The 25,680-nt window shown below is 32.1% G+C and overlaps 3 protein-coding genes across 3 annotated transcripts; all 3 read right to left on the bottom strand.

Moving 5' to 3' along the window:
• Positions 1-5,211: 5,211 nt before the first annotated feature.
• Positions 5,212-5,787, bottom strand: HELRODRAFT_180148 (hypothetical protein; the record flags this gene model as incomplete). Its single annotated transcript, XM_009028906.1, has 2 exons — positions 5,212-5,448; positions 5,650-5,787. 2 exons carry the CDS (start codon positions 5,785-5,787, stop codon positions 5,212-5,214), a joined length of 375 nt encoding a protein of 124 aa, XP_009027154.1.
• Positions 5,788-9,210: 3,423 nt separating this feature from the next.
• Positions 9,211-9,942, bottom strand: HELRODRAFT_180147 (hypothetical protein; the record flags this gene model as incomplete). The annotated part of the gene is made up of 2 exons (XM_009028905.1): positions 9,211-9,497; positions 9,741-9,942. The coding sequence occupies 2 exons, from the start codon at positions 9,940-9,942 to the stop codon at positions 9,211-9,213; spliced, it is 489 nt and encodes a 162-aa protein (XP_009027153.1).
• Positions 9,943-12,938: 2,996 nt separating this feature from the next.
• HELRODRAFT_180146 (hypothetical protein) lies at positions 12,939-19,051 on the bottom strand (the record flags this gene model as incomplete). Its single annotated transcript, XM_009028904.1, has 19 exons — positions 12,939-13,255; positions 13,370-13,447; positions 13,504-13,625; positions 14,015-14,275; positions 14,379-14,500; positions 14,622-14,774; positions 14,862-14,962; positions 15,254-15,567; positions 15,693-15,787; positions 15,872-16,018; positions 16,078-16,235; positions 16,313-16,417; positions 16,631-16,806; positions 16,864-17,050; positions 17,138-17,443; positions 17,811-17,906; positions 18,284-18,409; positions 18,630-18,878; positions 19,012-19,051. 19 exons carry the CDS (start codon positions 19,049-19,051, stop codon positions 12,939-12,941), a joined length of 3,153 nt encoding a protein of 1,050 aa, XP_009027152.1.
• Positions 19,052-25,680: the final 6,629 nt, after the last annotated feature.

Raw genomic sequence — 25,680 nt, 5'->3', positions numbered from 1 at the left:
GTTAATAAACCTTTTTTCAACATCATGCAATTTAAATTTATTATCTAAATTTAATTTCGCTTCCAATTCTTTAATTTTTTCGATTAAAAAATTTTTCTCATCTGATTTATCAGCAACCACGTGTTCATTACTTATATTAGCTTCTTCTAGTGGCATGTTTAAAAAGCATAAATTGCCGTCTTCGTCATAATATTCTTTTCTTAATTCGTCATCAATCGTTATGCCAATTTTGCGGTAACCATTAATCGGTTTTATTGTCATAATTGTATTTTTTATCACTCGCTTTGAGCATAAAACTTTATGTTCAGCCAAATCTTTATAATCATCGGGCAAATTATACCACGCTAATTTATTTTCTGACAAAGCCGTCAATTCGAAATTATCGTTTCTTTTTATAATATAAAAAAATAACTTATCTGAAGACATCTTCTCTTTCTTTCTTTCTCTTTTTTTTTTTTTTTTTTTTTTGGAATATAACTTGTAATTGATTTGTAAGATTGTTTCTAAATAAACCTGATTTATTAATCTGTAAAACAGTTTATTCAAACAAATTAAATGTCATGTAATCAAATAATATAAAATAATACAGAGATATAAATTAAAGAAAACATACCTGTAAAACAGTAATCAATTACAGGCTTATTCATACGAAACTCATAAATCAAATAAATTATAAAATATGTCAATCACGTGGTGCAGCACATTTATTGCAGCACATTTATCGAAGCACATTTATCGAAACCCAAACAAAGATCCAACATATATCAAAGATATTGAATATCATAGGTATGAAATAAATACATAAATGTGGTTACATTTACATATATATATATATATATATATATATATATATATATATATATATATATATATATATATATATATAGAGAGAGAGAGAGAGAGAGAGAGAGAAAAAGTTTAAATTTTTCCGAGAGAATTCAAAATAATTTGAAACTACACCATAACACAATTGTACAATTAGAATGTGTAAATACATTATAAATGCATTATAACTACGTATATCTATTTATCTATCTATCTATTTCTATATTTAGTTTTGCCTGCGTATGATATTTGGTAAAATTTATTTGATAGGAATTGAATATAACCTTTAACAGGCTGATTAACTACCATCCAGTAAAATAACTAGGTACTGTTAACATGACGTCATTTCCTCCCAACGATTTCGCGATTTTATTTGATGTTTCTTAATTAGTCAGGTCACAATCATAATCATGATCGACATCGCAATGAAATCAAATTGGGAATTTTTGAAATTTTTGAAATAAGTATCTTTATTCATTTTAATAAACTACTTTGTTCAATAAGATTCTGTTTGATACATATAACTAGAATAAATATTAAAAATTCATTTACTTTAGTTTAAAAATCTTATAACAATATTGTTTAAGTTTATTATATTAAGACATTTCTCATTGATTGGTTGGTTGATTGACTGATTGGTTGGTTGGTTGATTGATCGAAAACATTTTAAAATACATTTCTCGATTTAATTATTACATTGATTTAAACATAATAAGTCAAGTAAATATTTTATATAGCTTTACCATTTAATTATCTAAGTACGGTAAGCCATCATTTAATATTAATTTAATATTTTGGAGTTTTAATTTGCTAATGAAGTTTGCCGGGCCTCCGATTTGGAGGGGGCCTCCAAAAAGCCAATTACGAAAATTTTTAAACAATTTATTTATTTAGTAAGTGTATAGACGTGATTTTGTGTTTTGATTTTATAATATATTTATTTATAAATAATCTGTAGTAATGCATAAACTTAGTTAGAATAAACGCTTTTTTAAAATCCTGACCGAATTGGTAATCCACGTCTATTTTTAGTCGGACATTGACATTATACTTGAATGTGATTGGTTGATATAGTTTTTGGACGAGTCGGCTTTTTCAAGCTTTTTTTGTTGTCTGTTCCGTTTGGTTTATTAGAGTGAGTTTTAAATTTTATTTATATATTTATCAATTTCTTCTTTAATAAGTTTAAATATAACTACTATCTTTTAGGTAAGAAAAACGGAAAATATACTTTCACCCACCGGTACTGACTCACTAGTTTAAATCTAAGGTACAAAGTGTTGATAGGTAAAGACGGATATCTGTTCTCCTCGGTTTACGTGACTGATGTTACACCATATTTTTTTCACTTTTGATTTTTTAAATTATATTTTAAGCCCTGAATTATTATAAATTAATATAAATAAATTATTAGAATTAAAACACTATCAACTTTTAGATAGATACGTGATCATGAAGAGACATCATCCAAGTGGAGCACAAAAACGAAAAATTTTGAAAAGTAAAAGGGAAGAAACCGAAGCTCTGTCTGGATCAATGCTTAAATTTGTTAACCAAGTTGCCAAACCAGAATCCATTATTGCTAGTTCATCAAGTCAGCAGACTGATTTAGATACAACCGTAGAATCTGACCAAGGAAAAACAACCACCGAAACTGAAACGTCAAACCAACAATGCGAGGATGAAATCAATTTTTCTAGTGAAAATGATATTTTTTTAAATTATGATGTGGGAAATTGGACAATTCCGTTATCAGATAACATCAGAATCAGTATAGTAAAACTAAAGAGTGAATATTCCAAAACAAAAATGGTCCTTTAGAGTTGTCAAAGAGTAGGGAAGCAAACAAAGGGTCAAACTCGACAGTTGACAAAGCATTGGTTCTACAAGCATCTTCCAAATGGTGAAAAAGTTCTCAGAAAGTGGATGGTTTATTCTCCTTCCAAAAAATGTTTATTTTGCTTTTGTTGTCAACTTTTTGCTGCTTGTGATAAAGAAAGTAATAATTTTTCAAAATTTGTTACAGGGTTTAATACTTGGTGGAAACTAAACCCTAAGAATTTACATCACGAAAATTCTGAAATTCACTTAAACAATCATGAAAAATGGAAAACATTAGAACTAAGTTTGAATCTTAATAAAACCATTGATGCCGTTCATCAATAAAATCGAGAACTGGAAACTAAAAAATGGAATGACATTTTACATCGCTTATTGGATGTCACCATGTTTCTAGCAAAAAAAAATTTACCTTTTCGAGGCCACAGAGAAGATGACTTTTCTAACAACAAAGGCAATTTCTTAGAGTTAGTTGAATTAATTTCACACTACGACCCTGTCTTAAAAGAACATTTAGTGAGGGTCCAACATAGCAAGGCAGGAAACACGATTTCATATCTTTTCCCTAAAATTCAGAATGAATTTATTTCTATATTGGGAGATACTGTGAAACAGAAAATTATTGATGATGTAAAGCAAGCAAAGTATTACGGGATAATGTTTGATTCAACACCTGGTATATCTCACCAAGACCAATTAAGTGAGATTATTAGATATGTTCATATAAAAAACAAAAATGTAGAGGTAAGAGTATCATTTTTAGGGTTTTTACCTCTTGCCAGAAAGAAGGCTATTGATATCACACAAAGAATTGTAAATATTATTGATGAAGAGGGTTTGGACATAAACCTATGTCGAAACCAAGGTTATGACAATGCTTCGGTAATGTCAGGTGTTCATTCTGTGGTACAAGCCAGGATCCATCAAATAAATCAGAAAATTTTATTTGTACCTTGTTCTAATCATCCACTTAACTTGAGCGGGGTTCACGCATTTGGAAGCAATCCAACTTGTGTAACGTTTTTTGGAACAATTGAAAGCATTTACAACTTCTTTTCTTCATCAACTCATAGATGGGATATATTGTCAGAAATAGTCGGGATCACTGCAAAAAGGCTAGCAGGAACCAGGTGGAGTGAGCAATATCATGCGGTGAAACCTGTAATGAATCATTTCAGCAAGTTGGTACAGGCTTTAGAAAAATTATGTGATCCATCAGAAAATGTAGATACGAGAGGTTCAGCTCAAATTTTAATGAAGAATATTCAAGATTTCAAATTTCTTGCTTATCTTTATTTCTGGAGCAGTATTCTTGAGGAAGTCAATCATACTCAAAAATACTTGCAAACAGAAGGAATTGGTTTAGATAAAACCATTGAAAAATTAGATTCCTTAAAACTTTTTCTGCATGAGAGTCGCGATGAATTGGTTGAAAATGCATTGATATTTTCTACAAAAATTTGTGAAGAAATGGGAATAACTACAGAAAAATTGGTTCGAAAAAGTCAAAGAAAGCTTATGCCTGGAGAAGAAAGTAAAGATGAAGCTTTAACGTTGAAACAGGAATTGAGACGATCAATGTTTCAGTCACTTGATAATTTTTATCAAGATCTTAGAAAAAAGATAGAATCAATGCAAAATGTATATGTAAACTTTGCAGCCATTCAATCATCACATCTTATTGGAATGGAGATAGAAAAACTTTCAAAGCTGATACCAAATCTGACAGAAACGTTTGATGAACTAGAAGAAAATGAAATGATACCCGAAATTAAACGATTAAGACGTCATCTTCAAGCAGGGAAAATTGAGAAAGATGATGTTAAAAAATGGTCTGCACTGAAAATGTTAACCTATATAATAGAAATTGATTTACACGAGTCAGTTCCAAACTTATATTTAGCTTTAAAGATTTTTTTGACAGTGTGCGTTTCAATTTCTTCTTGCGAAAGAAGCTTTACAAAATTGAAGCTGATTAAAAGTTATCTTCGTTCGACAATGAGTCAAGCAAGACTTAATAGATTAGCAATCCTATCAATTGAAAACACAGTGGCGAGAAATATTAACTTTGATGAAACAATACAAATATTTTCTGATGCAAAATCTCGTAAAAAACAGTTTTAATATATTTTTCGATTAGCTGAATCAAAATTTTGTGGCATATGTGTACTGACATGTGTAAATGTTTTGTATCTATGTATATTGCATTTTTGTAAAACATAAAATATAAAAACATTTTTCATTTATTTTCTGCATCATCAGCTAATTAAAAAATGAAAAAAAGAATAAGTGTCTTATCCTTTTCTGGACATCGGCGACCATCAATTTCCACAAAATATGAACTGTGGTTAGTTTTTGTCGATGAATTTCTTGGCAGAGGTATCGACATATGTTACTATTTCTTTTTGCCATTGCATCAAATAAGCGACCATATGATGGTCTTTGGGATGAACAGCATGGTATGCTTTCGAACTCGATGACACTGACTTCAACGACCAAGCAGATAATCATTACATCCACCATATAATATCTATGTATACATATTATTTATTTATGAAAGGCATCAAATATTTCCGCCCAGGCCTCAAAGGCCCTAGGAACGCCACTGATAATACCTCTTGCGACTGAATGGGTTCTTAAACCTTGTAACAACGAGATGTTCTTACCTATTGGTCGAGACACCTCAATTTGAGTTTCTTGGTTACAATAATTGAGTTGTGTTATCTTAAACCTTATTCGGCAGGCTACTGACGAGTCTCGTGAGAGACGAAACGTACGTCTGGCCTATGGGAGGTAATGGTTTACCAATAATATATATATATATATATATATATATATATATATATATATATATATATATATATACATAGGATAAGAACATATGAAGTCATGTCAAAACTCACATATTTACAATGCAAAATAATTAAAATTTTTTTTGTTCGAAACACAAAGTACAACAAAAAAAACCCCAATTGGATGCTTAACTTGGCGATATTTCAAACTGAATTGAAAATGTGAATAAGTAATACACGGTGAAGCATTAGCATTGGGCGTTTCTATGAAGGGTCGTCGCCAGGTTTGTTTGAGCTGGTGGGCAACGCTAACAATGACTTCTCTCGACATTTTGTATTATTTTCTGCCAAATATCAGTAACAATGATAATAATTTTCAATACTAATTATAAGAAAATAATTTTTATATACTTTTTGTTTTTCAGTATGAAATAACATAACATAACAAAGATTTTTGTAGTGATCCAAGAAGACTGTGTCTGTGACAGGACCACTATGAGACTCTTTTTAATAACTTCTTTTTGTCGAGTTTGCTTTAAAGTTATTAGCTGTTTCTGTGCATATCATTTCATCTCCCAGTTTGACAACTCTGCAGCTGAAAAATTTTTGTTTTATGGATTCCGAACTTTTTTAAAGATCAAACATTTATGCCCCCTTGTTTTAATATTCATCCTAAGCTAAAAAAGCATCTATGATCAACTGGCTCTCTCATGACAAATCGTAAAAATACGTTTTCTAAAAATCTCAAAAAATTTGAAATTTATGAAAAAAATATTTCAACCGAAAAAATTTCAGTTTTTTAATTTATTTTAAAATAGTTTATGATTTAAACAAAATATTAATTTAAATTATTATTTTAAGATATAACGATTGAAATATATAACTTTAGATATGCATTTTGTTTCAAATCGAAAATACGGCTGCTACTCGTGCCGATAAAATTTCTGTCGATCAAAACTTGGAAGAGTTAACTTTGCCTCTAGCTTTTCAAAATTGAAAAAAAGTGTCTTGAAATGATTTTTCCGATGCTCTATAACTTTTTGCACAAATTAACAAATATGCTAAGGCATGTATTTTTCCATTAAAATCAAGAAAAAACTTATTTAACTTTCTAAAAAAAATCTTTCACATCAGCTTACAACAACATTTAAAAACATCGGGAAGGTTATTAATTAATTATGATTAGACCAGCGAACAGACAATTGTTGACGTCGAAACACCACAAATTCATGAAGTTACATTACGGTTAAAAAATTAATATTGTCGGTCCCTGCAAATTATGATTGATGTTCATGGATTAAAATTTTGCAGCTATATAAATGGCCATGTAAGACAGAACGCAAACTACGCATACTGGTTGGTCTCACATTGCCAAATTTACGCAAATTGTTCAGTTTTCAATTCTTTTTTCGCTTCAAATTAAGAATAACTTATAATTTTTTTAGTAATCATTAATTATATTTTTCGTAAGAATGCAGATTAAAAATGTATGTTTTGTTGTTTTAAAAGAGGATAGATGGTTTCGACGTTTTCACAGTAAAGAAACCTCCGCAGTAAAAAAGTCTCGACAATAAAAAAAATTCAAATAACGACAAATTAGAAGCCGCCAAATTTTTCGTTTGTTGTCTCTAAACTTGTAATTTTGTATTTTTACCAACAAACATGTTTTATTATATTAATAATTCATTGGCAAGGGCCAATACGTATATAAACAAATGATAAATCAATGACAAATAAAAAACCAATAAATCAAAACAACGCGGACTGTGTGATTGAACAATGGAAAGTTCGAACGAGTTATATTGATTAAGACACCATCATCATTTTCATTGCGACGATCAGCGCTCATCAACCAGTTTAAAATTAATATTGAAGTCTAATGATTTGTTTATCAGTGGAATAATAAAAAGCTTAAATATTTTTCATCTGATTATCCACTCGTTTCGTATTTAAATTTATTTTTTCCATGCGTTCACAAGACAAACTTTTAATTTTATCAAACAGAAATGTTTCTAAAGAAATGTGAAAAAATGTGACGCATCATTGCCAGATTGCTTGAACTGTCATAAGGATAACAAGTTCTCCATCTTCCCACTTAGCATCCTGCATGACCTCTCTTGGCGACAATGTTTTGCTGCTCAGAGGGGGCACGAAGTTTTGACTGACAGCCGCTGATGTAAGCAGGGTCTGTGGAATATGTGAGTGCATTTCAACTCGTCTGCAAGGGTGTTTTCTTTAAATTGATGAGGACAGATAGAACACTCGTCGAATTGGAATCTGCCTTACGACATCATCACCTAGGGAAACATTTTCGTACGACTCACTTCTCAATGTTGGTCTTTGTAACATTTGGTCATAATATAAGTCCTGAGCAGTTTTAAACTACTTGTACTGTTCGCCAACAGTAAATGAAAGAATTCGTTTCATTAACTGACTTTCTTCATTTGTTGGAACGTAATTCATCATTAACATAAGAGACGCGAAAGTATTTTAAGTCCTTTGTCAGAGAACTTATAAAACCAGTTGTTTTCCATCATTATCTTTTCAAAGATATGCAATTCATAAAACGCAAACCTTTATTGATATGTTCAACGCAGTTGTCTAACACTTCAATTACAGTCTTTACACCACCTGAAATTTCAGACATCGCTGCGACAAGTAAATTTACCAGATGTGAAAAATAATAGGATTAACTGATGAATTAGTTGAGGAATTAGTTGATGAATTAGCTGATGAATGTTTGATTACCCATGTTTTGCTTTAGTTGTCGGTTCATAAAATGGACAAATTAAGTCGTGCAAAATAATTTTATTATCGCAAAAAATACAAACCTAAACGGAAAAAGGAAGTTTGAAAGGGAAGCAAAGAAGTAGTACTAATAATAAAATAAATTTGAACATAGATATGAAAGTTAGTGATAAAACCTGATAATTTTGACGTATATAGTTTTTCGTTATACAGGCTGGAAATAAGTTTTTTTACCCAATAAAATGAATTGTTAATGTTTAATATTTTTTTCATGAGTACTTAAAAAAATTACGTTAATTTCATAAGTGGGTTCAAAAAATTGTGCAATCTTTCGTAACTTTTGGTTTGAAAAACATTATAATTAAATAATAAGGTTGTATAATTCAAAGATTTTAATTATATTTACTTTACTAGTTGAATTAGTCCAGGGAGGGTTTTTGTCCGGAAGTTAAATGAGTGGTGGGGTTTTGTTTTGGGGGGTTATTTGCTTGGGGTTTTTGTCCGGAGATTGTTTTGTCCTGAGAGTTTTTTGTTCAAAGGATTTCGTTCTGTCACCGGTATTATAGGCCTATATATATTAATTCTAGCATGGGGCAAACTGCAATTTTGGTTATCACATTTTGATAATTGTTCTAAACTCAGAAAAAATTAATGAGTTATACTAAAAGTACTATCATTTGTTTTCAATTTAAGCAATCTAAAGACGTTAAAAAGCATTTTATAATTATGATCTTGAAATACAAATTTTTTTACAAATTTGGCGGTTGGTTTCATTTTCTGTTTTCTATTTTCGTTTTACCACTATGTTTTTGAATTGAACATTGTTTATAACGTTAAAGGTTCTAATTAAACATAGAAAATATTTCGAATTTAATCACAACAAACGCATTTCAAATTTAAACTGGAATTTATTGAATTTCTACATTCAAATGAGTCATTGTTTCAATCAGTTTATTTATATAATGTTTGTACCATTACAGAGCTTGGCATATGGAGCAGAGCTTTATTACAGAGCTTGGCATATGGAGCAGAGCTTTACTGCAGAATTTGCGATTTTCAAGTTGTTACAGGACACATCGTTCACCTCAAATTTGTCACTATTTTGAACCAATTCCAAGCAATCTTCATTGTTATTGCTGTTGCTGAGATAAACGTCGATTCCAGCGGGGAACTCAATTTTGGTTTTATTTATACTTGCTGTGTAACGATTCCAGTAGAAGTTATTTGTCGTACGATCCCAGTGTCCTGCTGTCCAATAGCTGATCGATTTCCTAGTCGGACTGTAACAGGTATCTACAACAGTGATTTTTAAACTTTTTTTTATATAAAAACTTTATTATTTAAGAGCAATAAAAATACCATTGTAGTTGTCCATTAAGAATGAACCCAATTTAATATAATAATCGAATGTATCGACAACAGCCAAATCAGCCCCTAACTGTCCACACTTAGCGTAGCCCTCGTCACCGTTCAACTGATCCGTAATGACCTACACACATCTTCCGCCGACTCTCACGAAACAATCTGGACATTTACCTGCAATCATTTCAATTATCGTTTCAATTAAAATATAAATGTTACTAACATTCGATGTGGTGAATAGGCGTGAAATTGATGAAGCAAACTTCGACCACACCACATAAACGAAGTAGAAACAGCCGTAAAGACAACCTTCGACGGTGAGAGCGAAGAAGCAGAGAGCCATCAAGACATGAAGCAGACCTTTGCATTGAGCCATCTTGCACGTTGGAGATGTTCCTGACAATTCACATGCAAAACGTTCATCTATAAATAGTATTAAAGAGCAAATGCATTGAATATAAATGTATGTATGTATGTATGTATGTATGTATGTATGTATGTATGTATGTATGTATGTATGTATGTATGTATGTATGTAAGTATGTATGTATGTATGTATGTATGAATGTATGTATGTATGTATGTTTGTATTCAATTTATTAATCTTGTAATTTTTAAAATATGTCATGAAAAAAATTAAACAAAACTTCTGTGCGCCCGTAAAAAATTTGATATAAAACGAGACACATGTCACAATTCAAACAAACTATTAAATTCATCAAGACAAATATTCTAATAAAAAAAAACAAAACATGCATGCTTCAAATGATCAAAAAAATATTCACCGAACACAAACTGCAAGCATTTCACTAGTAGATAACATCATACACGTCAGAAACACACACCACCCACATGCACGCCTGTAATATTTTTGATCGAGTTTTTAAAAAAAGAACATAAAATTAATAACATGAACAATAAATTGATAACAAAAGAACATTAATTACATAAGAAAACGAAAATGTTTTACTAACGAATAAAAAATAGAAAAAGAAGAAATAAAATAAAACCAGTTGCGCACATGTGTGTGTGTGTGTGCTGGGGGGTAGATGAGTGTGTATGTGTGTATATGTGCTGTGTGTGTGTGTGTGCAGACAAATTTCTCAAGTAAGAAAGGTTTGCTGGTTGATGCGCAACATGCAGACATCCCTGCTTTCAGATAACCAAGTTTTATTGACACTTTGTCAGTGCTTTTCACTATATTTTTCAATAACTATTACTTAGAAAATTAATTTATTTTTGTTCAACTTTTTTACATAATTTACCAAAAATATTTTCAGCCATAATTGCATTAACACACGAGTGAGTTACTGAACGAAAATTAATAAATAAATTAATTAAAAAATTAATTAAGTAAGTAATTATTGAACGAATGAATGAAAGGAGGTGAATGAAATAATTTTAAATTGATACAGAGCATGCACTGTAAACGTTAGATCGGACCAAATTTTTAGAACATGGCCACACTGTTACGAACATAGGTAAATTAAAATTTATTACGATTTTCAAATTTTAAGTTATATATTTTTTTAATTTGAGTAATTTAATTGTAATAAATTGATTCTTAGTAAAACTTCATTAAAACTTAAATTTATGAGCAATTTATAATATTGTTATGTCCGCTGGAATAGTTTTTTTTTATTATTCTTTAAAAATCAGGATCTGAGAGACGCAGAAACTGTAACAACATGCAAGAATAGTCAAGAAACTGTTGTGAAAATTGCACTGTATATTTAATTAATTGTTATTATCTTGATTCTATAACTTTTTGTTTCCATTACTAATTGATTGTTAGAAAAGATATCTTTGCAACACCGATTGGAAAATTGCTGTACATATATGATCCCAACACTCATGAGTTGCAAGGAGGTTGGACTTGGCGTTGTTGGGTTATGGAGTTACGCTGGGAATTACTGGCAATCGTCCAACATAGAGCATTTTTCAGAGATAAGTGAATGATTTCAGTGTTTCTATTACCAATGGCATTCATATAAACGTTTAAACAAGTTTGTGTTTGAAGCAGCTGTGTTTATTAGAAACTAGTGTTCCTACTACGGTAGAACATGATGTCAGAAGCTGTTTTTTATAGATTAAAACTTTTGTAATACAGAATGCCGGCAGTAAAAGAACCCAGTACAACTAATCTGTGGGTGGAACTACAAAAATAAAACCTCGACTGAAAATGAAGTGAAAGCAGTTTTGCTTAACCATCTAAGGAACACTCTGAAAAACGAAGGTAACAATCCTGATGAGTTCGCTTCCGGATCCTATGGAAGAACTTGATCTACAGCTGGCAGCATTAGTAGCAAATCGGAGTAGCAAAAATTGTACTTGACCGAACCAGCAACTGCTATACAAGATCCTAACATCATCTCACCAGCTTATTCAACTATTTAATATGGCAAGCCTATCTTTTCAAAAAGAGTGTCGGGGTCGGAAAAAATATTAAAATAAATTCCGGCTCCGTGAAAGTTTGCGACTCCCAAATCCGACTTCCGATTCCTACTCCTGGTCCCGATTTCCAGAAATTTTTAAAAATTTGTCCATCATAATTTTACCTTATCATCACTACTAAATAAAAATAATAAATCACTTTAACAAATCAGTCAATACATGCTTCACCGAGTACTCAATCTATGTGTACTTGTTATACGAGTTTGTAGAAAAACGCATCCCATTGCGAAATGAAAAGAAACAATTTGTAATCAAACACTCTTTAATATGTTCTTATAAGAATGATTAAATTGACTTCCAAATAAGCCAAAATTACATTGACAACGAAAGCAAAAGATAATATGGTGACAACCCAACTGTTGTTTTTAAAAAGATCGTGACCCGTTATCTAAAAAAAGTGGAATAAATTATAAAGCGCTTGACATTTTGAAATTAAAAACAATACACTATATGCATCACGTTTTTCTCAAAAAAAAGGATTCAAAAAATTAAAATTGTTTTATGGAAATTAAAATGTTTGAGAGTTTTGAAAATTTTTAAAAACGGTGTTAAAACAGTTTTAAAATTTATACAGATTAATTGTTTTATAATTATCGTTTGATGGCGGCGCTTTTTGAAGTTGCTGATACACCGCGATTATAAAAATATTATTTTAAAAAAGGAAAAAAATCAATCAATCACATACAAACGTGGCACATTTCAGCGCCATTTTTAGAGCTGCAAAGTCGCAAAATATTGAAAAAATATCTTAATAATTCAAAATCGATTACTATTAAACGAGAACATTTATTTATTTTCAGACATTTCTGACGACTTCGGCGAAATAACCAGAACAATAAATGCATTAACGTGATTTCAACTTTGCCGTTCATCACCAACACGTTCTTTCTATTCTTTGTAGTACCTCCGAGAAGAACATCAGCCGTAACTTTCAGAACTTGCTGCCTTTAAGAAATTCAACTCCGTCGACAGAACTTTTTTCCTTTCGTTATCAGAACGACTGTTAATTGTAAGCCTGAACGTGTTTGTGTTGTTGCTGGTTGATGTCGTTGAGAATGGCAAGTATTCGACTGGCTTTCTAATCAAACTGCGCCAAGCCTGACGCACAAGTTTCTCTCGCAAGTTGAACAGTAAGAAGATGAATAATCCTTGAAGAGAGTTGAAGATGGCAAACAAGAAGTACATGACGACGGATGCTTTTCCATATGCAAAGAAGGCAAATGTCCAAGTCAATCCTATTTGGATAACGAAAACCACGTAAATATATGTATATATGTATTTATATATTATATAGATCTGTAAGAATACAAAATATTAACAAAAAATTGATGATTAAATTGATGACTGACCCATTATTACGAAGCAGCAGAGAGCTACTTGAACTTGCAACCAAACCAGTTGACTTTGCGATTGATTTGTTATCATACCTTCAAGGTTGTTGAAATATTATTTTTCAAAATAAACAACCAATCAAACAATTTACCTTTCGGTCTGTCGCATGAGATTCCTTTAATTATCATCACGAACATGCAAGTGTTGGCAAGTATTACCAAAGCCAGAGGTAACAGGAAAGCAAAGTAAAAAGCTTCTTTGGCTAACCAGCAGCTATTATTAAAGTTTATTTTCACATATTATCACATATTACTAAATATATTTATTAATTGAATTACTATTGTTTCAATGATTTTTATATTTTCAAACTCTCATTATAAAAAATAAAAAAAAATAAAATTCTAACTGATGCTCGAAACCGTCAAGTTGTTTGTAGTCGATTGAGCCAGTGATGATGACGACGATGGCTGGCAGAACTTGCAAACAATAATTTGATGAAATTTTAAAATATTGCGTTAACAATTTTCAATACATTATTCAATTCAAAAGTTACGATCAAATTTTTGTTGTACGACTGAAGCTAAATAATCGACAAACTCCAAGCCGGTAGCACAGTTTTCCAGACAAAACTTGAGATGTGTGTGTTAAACACCTTTACAAACTTCAAATACTGCAAGATGGCCTCAATTAACATCCACAAAAATGATACCAGAAGGAAATAATGCAATAATGCTGTCACAACAATGCACCGGATAGTCTCCCATGAAAACGACGACGATGATGACGACGAAGATGAACATGACGCTGACGACGATTCAGATAGTTGCTTCTTATCCAGCTGGAATATAATGATGAGATTTACACAAATGAGAGATATTGATAAGTTAAGTAGTGCAATGTGGTACTGCCCTCTGCGAAATTTCCTGGAAACAAAACATCAAAAGGTATAGATTATAATCAGCTTGAAAACAGGAAAATTAATCACATTATAGAAAAAATTTTAATTGAAAATGTGGATGACAGTACTTGAAAATAATCTGTCCGGTGATGACGAGGAGGAGACAGACGATCGAGACAATCATTCCAACCATGGAAACCCACTGCAAAGTATCGCCCACCGCCTTCGAATGTTCCTCTTTTCGGAAACCCTTCACAAACGGATGTCAGTCATAATATCACAACATAAAAACATTTATAAAATAATTCATTCTTTAAATTTTTCAAAAATATTTTTAACAAATTACTCTAAAAGTTAAAATTATTATTTACCGCTAAAACAGCAAAATTTGTAAGATGGTCACTTTCGCATTCGATAAAAGAATCATCAACACCTGAATAAATTGTCTTCAAGCCATCTGTCAACCAGTGAATTTCGTTGCTCTCATATCTTGCGTAGACGCAAGTTGGGTTCGAAAAATGTCTCTGTCAGAACAAAAACATGATTTAAACAAATAAAAGTTTAAATAAAAATCTCAAGTGTACATTTTTCAGACGGAATTTTATTTTGACTTTATTGCTCAAGTTTGATATGTTTCTTCCTTTCACGACTGATTTGATAACCACTGAATTTATTTCCCGGCTCATGACATCATTATTTCCATCCTCATCAACTGAACATTTTTTGTTTCCATCGTTAAATGAATCATTTGAGTCAAATGCTTTATCCGCAAATATTGATGACGACCATGATGACATAGACGAATGAAAAAAGGCGGTGGTTTTATAAACTATGAAACCCGTTTTTAAAGAAACATCAGCAGATTCTGTAAAACAAATCTCAGTTATAATGATATTATTAGACAAAATAAATTCTGTTATTTTTATCGATTCTCCATTGTATATTGCAATTAACTTTTGCATCGTTTTCATCCGTTCAATCTATCAAATTGAATGGAGCTTACCGTAAGATGTTCGTTTGTAAACTTCATCTGGTAACATGAGAGCAACCTCCAAATCAGCAGCCCAGCCATCGTAACTACTTGAACTGTTTGAATGATTGCTGCCCTTCCTAAATACGTCGTCACCGTAAATAACATTTGCAGAGTTTTGGGTGGTTTTCGTTTTCAAGAGTCCAAAACCCAAGTTATGATGATTATCTAATTTTGAATCGTGAAAGTGGGCGATCAAGTTTTTGTAAGACCATGTGATGTTGATGTCTTCACTTGATTCGTTGTTCATGAACTTGTTCATCAGTCTTTCCATTGAATTCAAAATTCTGAAATTTTGTTTGAATATTCAGGAGCATTTTTATTTTGTTTGGTTTTATTTAATAAGAAGGGAATACTTTATAGTTTACAATTGTAGCATAATTTTAAGGGATGATGAAATAACGACACGTACGATAATGACGCCCCGGTTCGATTTTGCGCTTGCTGAATCTTTTCAACGGGTGAATTTAATAGCTCGTCTATTATTGATATCAATACATTGGCGCTCTTCAAAAAAATGTAAAGTTATGTTTTTAAAAAAATTTAGATTAAAAATTTTATCTAAAAAATTTGGATGAGAATTTTTTTTACATTTGAATTGATGAGGACGCTGTCGCTGTTTGATTTCTGCAAAATAGCGGCTACCAGTGAAATATCGTTTGGCTGGATGGTTGAGCTCGTTGAATTTCCAGCTATCAACTTTTTGGTCATGTTTAGAATTTCCCCGTAATCGGCAGTCTGAAAATTTTTCCCATGAGTTTTCAATCTCACTAGGCAAGTCTATAAAAAAATCTAACATCTTTTCGAAAAATTTCAAGAAGTGATTTTGTTACATTTGAACTTTTATCAGCTTCATTGAGAACGATTGATGTACAGTTTAACACCTCAGTAAGAACCCAGCTGTAACCGTAAATAAAATTCCCTCTACATGCAGCTTTTGCTTTTGGAGGAAACGCTAAGTTTGGAACGAGTTAATTACATTTTATTGCATGTTACTAATTTTGAGGAAATAATAAATTAGGAGAATCAAACCAGGCCAGTTGCATAAGATATCGCTGAATGCTTCGTCATTTGCCAGTCCAACATTGAAATAGAATGCATCTGAGCCTAGCCTAACGATTTCTTTGTAACATCCTTCTGTTAATAAACAACATTTAAAATATAAATTGATTTTTTTTAAATCTGTTCATCCTATGAAAAAGTTTGGTCCACTCACCTGGGCTTCTGACCTTTATGTATTCATTTTTTAGCCTACAGTTAAAATTTACGTATGACAAGATTCAGCCACTACAAATTTAAAGTAAAAAATAAATTGAAGTGTAACATTATTGTACATTTCAAGTGGCGGACTGTTGGATGATAGAAATTTTTTTGTTTCAACTTCTTCAGGGTTAGTTGTATCTTCCTTTCCCTCTTCACTTTGAAGATCTTGAAACACTTGCCGTGGAATTCTACGTTTCATGGGTCGCGCCACATTTTGGGAGTATACACTTATTTTCACATCCAACATAATTTCAAACTCACCTCTGAAAAAACATCAAAAATGATTTCAAATAAAATATCAATGGTTATGTTCCACAAACCTATAATCAATTTTCATTATTTTATCAAGATAACCATCTGTACTGTTCAACCAAGACATCCATTTTTGTATATGAGGGTTTGAAATCCAATCTTTGATGTAATTAAATGTCACAAATGAGTACATGTCAGTCCATAAGACGGGTTGGGAGTAATTTATTGTTGCGTACAGGTAATCCGTCCTAATGTCTTACAAATTGCAATGAACAGAGGTGCTAAAAGGTGAAATAAAATTTGTAACAATAATAATTGTACCTGTAAATTTTAGAAAATAACTTTTGTAAACATTTCGGTCATAAGTTTGACTAGGTGATTTGAAGTTCCAAATACTGCAGTTGTGGTAGCCTTGTACCAAGCCTTTGCTTAACGTAGTTGAGATTAATCCAGAAGATGAAAGATTAAGGTAGTACTTCTCTGGATCGTCAAACTGCATGACCATGAAGTTATTGTTCACAGAAGACGACAAATGGTAATCTGAGTCGCCAGGATATTCAGAGTATAAAGGACACGAAGATTTCGTGTAGCCAGTTGATGGCATAAAAAATTCAACAACGGAATATGATTGTGGTGGAAACTTAAACTCTAAAAAAATTAAAATGGTATAAATATCTGGGAAATGAATGAATTTCACAATCTAAGCTAATAGTTTAACGATAACTAAATTTCAACATTTGTAAGCCAATTTGCTTTTTTAGTTTAGACAGTTGTGGGTTCAAAAAATTTTGAATTAAGGGCATTTATTTCCAAAAGAATAAATGCAAACAAAATATGACCAGTTCACGTAACACGTAATAATAGAACAATATTTCTGAATCAATATTATTAAACAGTTTTTGCTAAAAAAATTTAATAAATAATTTCAAGTAGATGAAAATTTTAGAGTAACCAAGCTTGGATTGCTGACAAATATAATAACGAGTTCCAGAGCAATCACGACGCATTGTAACACTTTCGAGATTGTCTATACGAATGAAGTTGCAATTCGTTCCGTGAGACGTGTCTCCATACTCAACAATATTTACAAAGTAGTCTCCAGAAAATATCTCTTCAAATAATAAAATGAAAGAATAGCAAATAATTTAAAAAAATGAATAATTAAAAATTATAGTCAAATTACTGAGTTTATTGAGATTTAAATCATCAGCGGTAGCTACACTTCCGTTTTTGAAGCGAGAACATTCGTAGGTGGCGAGGTCGTAGGTTACGTTATAATAGAATGCTTTGTAACAAAAGTTTGTGTTTCCTCCCTCTGCCCATCCTCCGTCACAAGTAATTGGCACTGCGATTAATCATTCGCTGTGATTAATTGAGCTCATAATTTATAAACTTTACTAACTCAACTTCTATGTGGGGTATATATGTCCATTGTTTGGAAACACGTGAAATTGAGTTTGTTGCTGCAATTTATTAGTTTAATCTGACCGGTAGATATCTGTAGAGCACCACACAGCTCAGAATCGCGACCGTAACTCTGCTCCCCAGGCTCGAACCCACTGACTGGTGTAACCGATCTGGTGAACATGATGTCAGGTTGTAACTGTAGAAAATCTTATAAAATGTCAATTAATATTACCCTGTCACTAAAGAAATTGGTGTAGAACTCTCCCATACCAACGAGCCACTGATCAATCGCAAACCGATCCATATCATTCCATCTGCAGCTAACAGCGAAAAATTATTTCAAACATTTCAAACTTCGATAACGACAACTACACCAATAATTTCAATTATATTTATAGTCACCAGTCAGCATGCCACATAGACAAACCTGAGTTTGATAATCGAAATGTTCGAAGTAATTGATCAATAGGAACAGTTATTTGGAGGCTCAACAGAAAAGCGTCTTTAATATAATTCATACAAAATTTGTTAGATTGTGTCCAATTCAGCATTGGCCATTCCTTCGTAGTATTCCAGTCGTAAAAGCAGATAGGTTGTTTGTCGTCTGCTTGTTTGCACTCGTGTCTTTCTGGTTTGAAGTCATCAGCAGCACCCGCATCGTAATTTGTTGACCGACCTGGAAGCTCAGCAAAACATAAATTTTCAAAATAAATCAATCGTAAATCGTTCAAACTGTTAATAAGTAAACTTTAAAAACATGTTTGACTAAACATTAACCATAGAAAACAAAATATTAACTAAATAATAACCTGCAACTACCGATAGCACCATCAACATCAAACACAACATCACGTCGTTAAAGATTAACACAAGCTGATTAGTTGATGCGAACATTGAAAGAGGCAGTGTAGAGACAATTCAGCGCTATTTATTTACATCTGCGTTCGTAAGCGGCCGGCAGACGATAATTAAAGAACAGTTAAACAACCCGGACATAATGATGGTGACTGTTAAAACGTAGCAGCTGTTTTAAGTTTGTGGTTATAATTGCTCAAGTCAATTTTGTTGCAACAACTTAAACCGAATGAAATGTCTTTTGTGCAGTAGAAATTACAAGGTTACATTAAACTAACATAAAGTTTTCACTTCAACTTAGCATTGGTTTTTGTGTTCCACGATAATTTCAAACGAGCATGCGTGTGGAGTTTTACAATTAAGAGCCGGCGTTACAATTGAAGGGCACATATATATTTTGGGTGATACAAAATGCATTTACGGTCCATTAAATCAGACTAAATCTTATTAAATTTTTGTTTTAAATATGAAAAAAATATTTTAATTTAAATTTTTATTAACAATGGTAACAATGTTCTTGAAAAGAAAAGCTGAAACTGTGACGTAAAACCCATCCCAATTACCGCGTTTTCAAAATTACAGCTTTAGTCATCGATAATTATCTCGAGCTTGTGCAGCGTGGCATATTTTGTGGTGGTAGAGGTCTGGCGAAATATGAAAATTACTCCATAATTGAGAACATTTAATTATTGTTTATTTATTAAATTCTTCCATAACAATCACCACCGCGTTCGTGAGTAAGGAGTGTATTATTTTCTACCATCGTTTCAGAACCTTCAGCGCGATTCATCAAAAAACCATCATCACCAATAAAATGTTTTATTTAGTTTTCAACATTTGAACCTCAACATTCTGTTAAATTAATAGTATTGTTATGTATACACACATAGAAATATTTTACAATATTCTATAAATTCTACCGAATGTTTGGCGTTAATATGTTCGGTAACATTCGGTAGAATTTATAAAATATTGTAAAAATTATGGTCTATTACCAACACATAGAAATATATATATACATAAATAAATATAATGTTGAATGTTGGTAGTAGACCTTAATTTTTACAATAATAATTTATAGAATATTGTAATATATATATATATATATATATATATATATATATATATATATATATATACATACATAAAATATGAGGTAATTATGAGTTGACATGTTTTATACAGAGAAAATCTCTTAAATAGTGTTTGTTTGTAGTGGGAGATTTTGATCTGGTGTTTCCTGCAATAAGTGTTTAAAATGTTTGCCAATGTAATGAAAATATTGTCATCATTTGTGTACTTCTTGGGGATTTGAGTTTGCAAGCTCCAAACTCTAAAGTAAGACTTTTCTATAATAATTAATATTGAAAAATAAAAATAATGAAAAAATTCTAACTGATATTCAGATAAAATATGAAGTATCAAACACCAACGAAAATAAATTATTATTACAACTAATCTGCGTGAATCAATATTAGCAAGTTAAATCAGACGGCGACATGAGAGCAAGTTGGTGCAGCTGGTAAGAAGCTCGGTCTCGCTGCTGCAAAAAATCTTCGCCTGTCGCATGCGCGTTTGTGTGTGTGATGCACGGATTTGCCGTGGCGGATCTGGACAACTACTTTGACTGGGGACCGAAATTTTGAAAATGTCAAAATTTTTACGGAGAGGCCCAAAGTTTTTACCAAGGGCAAAAATTTGTGGTAGTGTGGCTGACGACCTTTTTTTGCTTATCACATCCAATTTTTGGCCGATTCGATTTATCTACTTAAAACGGTCTTTCATCTGAGTTTTATTGTAAAACTGCTAACAACCGGGAGGCAGTGCTCCTCCGGCCGGCCCTCTAGATTTGCCCCTGCATACGCTGTGTAATTTGTTAATACTTCTAAAATCAAACAAATTGGAATCGATTTAAATAATATAAGATCTGACTTGCGTTATTAATGCGCTCTGAACATGTTTGAACACTCTGTGCCTATGCATATCTTGAAGACTATCACACACATGGCACACGATGTCTAATGTTCATGCACATATGTACAGTATGTACAACTACGAAAAAATCATTTATGAGATTTTGTTAAAGTGATTGTGACTCAAAAAGTTTAATTGCAGCCAAGCAAGTAATGAAAGAGTTGTGAGTAAGTTTGTGTTTTCTGGAAGCTGCGAATAAAACGAATTAGAAGTCTTCAAATGTTCAACACAATTTTACAAAAAAATGAAGCAAAGGTTATCAAGAATAACAATGATAAAATGTAAAACATCGCGGTAAGATGGTCGTGGTGTAACTGTGGCCAGGTTTGATTGCAGAGGTTCCCGCTTAAACCACGCAATACGTGCGGCTGACGCATTGATTCACATGTACTTACATACGCGGTGTGTTCGCTGTTGGCAACTCTGGCAAATACTGCAAAGAGAATGATTCATTAACGGTATGGATCAGGAAATAAAGTCAAAAATTTCACAATTTGCAGATGACACTAAATTATGTGCTGTTGCTGACAGCGATGAAGGCATTGAAATTCTAACATGCAATTTCAACATCTACAAATGTGCACTGCACTGTCACACATATGGGAGCGAACAATGAGTAAAATGTATTTAAACTTGGTAACAAGCCACTGAAAAAGGTATGAAAAGGAAATGATCTAGGAGTGATACATCGAAGTGGTCAAGTAGCGCGTTATTGCACAGAGGCAGCTAGAATTGCAAAACAAGGTTTTAGGTATGATAAAAATAACAGTAAAAAGCCGAGATAGGATCGTCATATTAAAACTGTATAAGGCAGTGGTCCGACATAAGTTAGAGTACTGCGTTCAACTTTGAAATCCAGATTTGCAGAAAGACAGACATATGCTTGAAAAAATTTGAAGGAGGGAAACGAGAATGATCAAAGAGTGACGACATATGAAGGCAGATTGAATGTTGGGGATTTGAAAAAATTAGAAAAAAAATTATAAGAGGAGATTTGATTCAGGCATACACAATCATCACTTCATCAACCGGGAATCATTATAATTTTTTTGCGCTTTAGGTTTAGATGAACAGTAAAACTATATATATATATATATATATAAATATATATATATATATAAATATATATATATTCGTTCCTAAATATATATATATTTAGGAACGAGGTTTTCAGAAATGCAAATTTCATTGAAATTGTTTGCCCATTTTGCATTAATTAACTTCTTTATAAGACATTCAACGAGGCGGTATTGTTTGAGTTCATATTTATCTAAAACTGGAATAAAGCTAACAGCGCTGTTTCGGCGTAATGCCATCTTCAGAGCCTAAATATTGTTTAAACATATAATTTAATTAAAATAAATGTCTAATGTAAAATGTGAAAATATAGAAAATAAAATATGTATTAAATTGTGAAATAAATTAACCTTGTTGTAAATATCATAATAACTAAAGTTTATGTAGATTATATAAATAAAATAATGTAATTTAAATAAAATGTTTAGTAAAATAATTAAAATATAGAAATTTTATAAAAGTTTTAACATGGTTGAAAACGTTAGTGAAAACTAATTACGAATGACATGTGCGCCAGATATATAATATTGCTGTGTATGCGTTGTGAATACAACTATTGCGGTTGAATATGTGTGATACGAGTTTCCACATCAGACCTACGGATACATAGTTAAATATAAATGCATATATGTACATGCAAGATACATATCGATGTATAGATCAAATATTTCTACGTGTTAAAGCAAACTGCGTGTTAATGGGTTGAAATGTATTCAACGTAGAATGACCGAAACAGCGCTGTTAGCTTTATTCCAGTTTTAGATAAATATTTATATATATATATATATATATATATATATATATATATATATATATATATATAACTAACATTTCTTGACATTGAAGTGACGATAGATGAACATGAACGGACTTTTGTTGATTTGCCATTAGTGCTTCAAGTGTTAGTTTTATTTTAGCTGGTTCAGGAAGGATGTTGTCTATTTTGATGTAACTTTTGAAAGATTCTTTATGTAGACTAATGTTTAGAGCAGTACCGGGTGGTGATGAACATTAGAATGGCTCATTATTGTATTATGCGATTAACATTTTCAATCATTAAATATAATTTATTATAATATAATATAATCATAATATTTTACTGACAATTAAACTTATTACCAATTCACACAGTCATATGCCAACATTGTCAAAACTCCTCAAACAGTTAGGAGACTTTTTTCAACATTAACCTGGAGACTGACAACGTTGCGAAAGTACACGGGCCATTAAGACACTTCTATGAAGCAAAGGAAATAGGAAATGATAAATGGTATGAATGCGATACATGCAGATACAAGCAACAAGCATCCAAACATTTCACCATTCACCAAATCCCAAATGTGCTAATTATACAATTAAAACGTTATGGATTAAGTAGCACCGATGAGTGCAAAATCTCTAGGCATGTCCAATTCAAAGAGAATTTAGACATATTGTCATATAGTCGGTTCAGATACCGATGCAGATATTCCTGGCAGCAGACGAGCTACACTTGCAATGATAAGTAACTATTGCACGGTATCGAAGTTAACTAGGAATGTTTTCTGGGATCAAGCCACTACAACATCAATGTAAATGATCCGAGAGCACTAAGCGCAACAGCCAGTTCAACCAATATGCGAGGAGACAGTTGATTATGAATGACTCCTTCTGTATGGAAATACGCATGATTAACTATTATTCCGCTCTTTACTTATGGCTGATGCAAACTATGCATTTATTTTATGATATTTATGATTTATTTCAGCTCATTTCAATTTTATTTAAATTATGTAATGTCAACCTTCCAATTTTATTTTCGTTTTTTTAATCTCCATCATATTTCTCGTTGAATCTGTCTGAAATTTTTTTTTTGATTCTATTTTAAACTTATTAAATTTTCAATAAAACTCCCACTAAACGGGTTTAAAACAAAATAAATAGCGTGCAAATAAACCAAAAATGACGACACAATCTTCGGATTTCATGATAAAAAATCATTTTATTGAATTACTTTGCATTTGATCTTACAGCAGGACCAGCGCTTCAAACACTATACCGCTCACCGTCCATGAAAACATGATGAAAACAAAAGAGTTAATGATATGACTGAAACATTTCAAACATTTTATTTGAAACAAAGTTGCCAAAAACTGGTCAACTAAATTGTAAATCACAATTAGGTTAATCTGGAATTATTAGACCCATCATGTAAATGAATTATTTTATTTGTTAGCTAAGTAGGTCATTAAAACGTTGCAATGAGTTTTCAATCATCGATAAGAAATTAAGTCAGGTTTTTTCATAGAGGATATTACGTGGTAGCTCTATTTGCAGCTGGGAGTAGTTGAGGTAGAGTTTGCATCACGAATGTTTTTCATTAGAACCTGGATGGCATGTATAGGTTTTTGGTTGTATGTGTGTAAATGTGTGTGTGTGGTATGTGTATGTGATAATCGCTCCAACTAAAAAGCTTTTAAATTGATAAAGAAAAACAAGATTCAACACAGCGGAGTTTGTCAAACGTTCCAAAAATTTTGAAATTGGCTTGTAGCTGCTTCAGAAACGTTGCCGTCATCAAAGCCATTAAACTATTGCCGCAATTGTGTGTATAATGGTATGGTATGGAGAATTGATATAGCGCCCCTCTATGTAAAACTCAGAGGCGCTGTTCGAGAAGCTGCCGGTCAAAAAAGTGATGTTTAAGTCGTTTTCGGAACATGTCCCTCTCATCCATACTATCAACGACATCATCGGGCAATTTATTCCAAACCTCCGCTGCAGCCACGGAGAAACGACGCCGTCCATAATTTTCTGTCCTGAACCTAGGAACAACGAGTTTCTTTTTGGCAGAAGATCTGAGTTTTCGCCCCCCGGCAGCCGTAGGGACAGGCACGATCAGCTGTTGAAGGTATCGAGGACCAAGCCCCATCAAACTGTCTCTTGTAAACATTGCTATTCTGAATTCGATTCTATAACAAACTGGCAACCAGTGAAGCTCATTTCGCATATATGATGAAACAGATTCATATTTTGTTACACCAGCAATTATTCTTGCTGCAGTGTTCAGAATAGACTGTATGCAGTTTTGAAGATACAAGCTTGTACCATAGAGGATTGAACTGCAGTAATCTATTCTTCCACAAATGAAACTGTGCATCAATGAAATTAAGCATTCATTTGTCTGGTACTTTTTTATACGTCTGATTTGGCGCAATTGGTAAAAACATGATCGCAGACATTTTTCACATGTTTATTCATCTTCAATTCAGGATCTATCCAAACATCAAGATTGTTGACTGGCTCTACATATTCCTGAATAACAGTTAATTTTTGACGAGTACCCAACCTGATGTATTGTGTCTTGTCAATATTCAGCTTCAATCCATTTGCCAGCATCCATTCTGAGACAGTTCTGACACCTGTTTGAGTTCTGTCCGCTAGTTCCTGTCTTTCTTTGATATTGCAGTAACTATACAGCTGTATATCATCTGCGTAAAGGTGACATTTCAAACCCGATGACTCAACAACTTCCACAATATCTGCCGTATAGAGAACATAGAACAGGGGTCCCAGAATTAATCCCTGTGGAA

This window comes from Helobdella robusta, assembly GCF_000326865.2.
Source record: "Helobdella robusta unplaced genomic scaffold HELROscaffold_59, whole genome shotgun sequence".
NCBI classification, from domain to species: domain Eukaryota; kingdom Metazoa; phylum Annelida; class Clitellata; order Rhynchobdellida; family Glossiphoniidae; genus Helobdella; species Helobdella robusta.
Note: the sequence above shows the minus strand (reverse complement) of the source record. Positions and strands in the feature narration are given on the sequence as shown.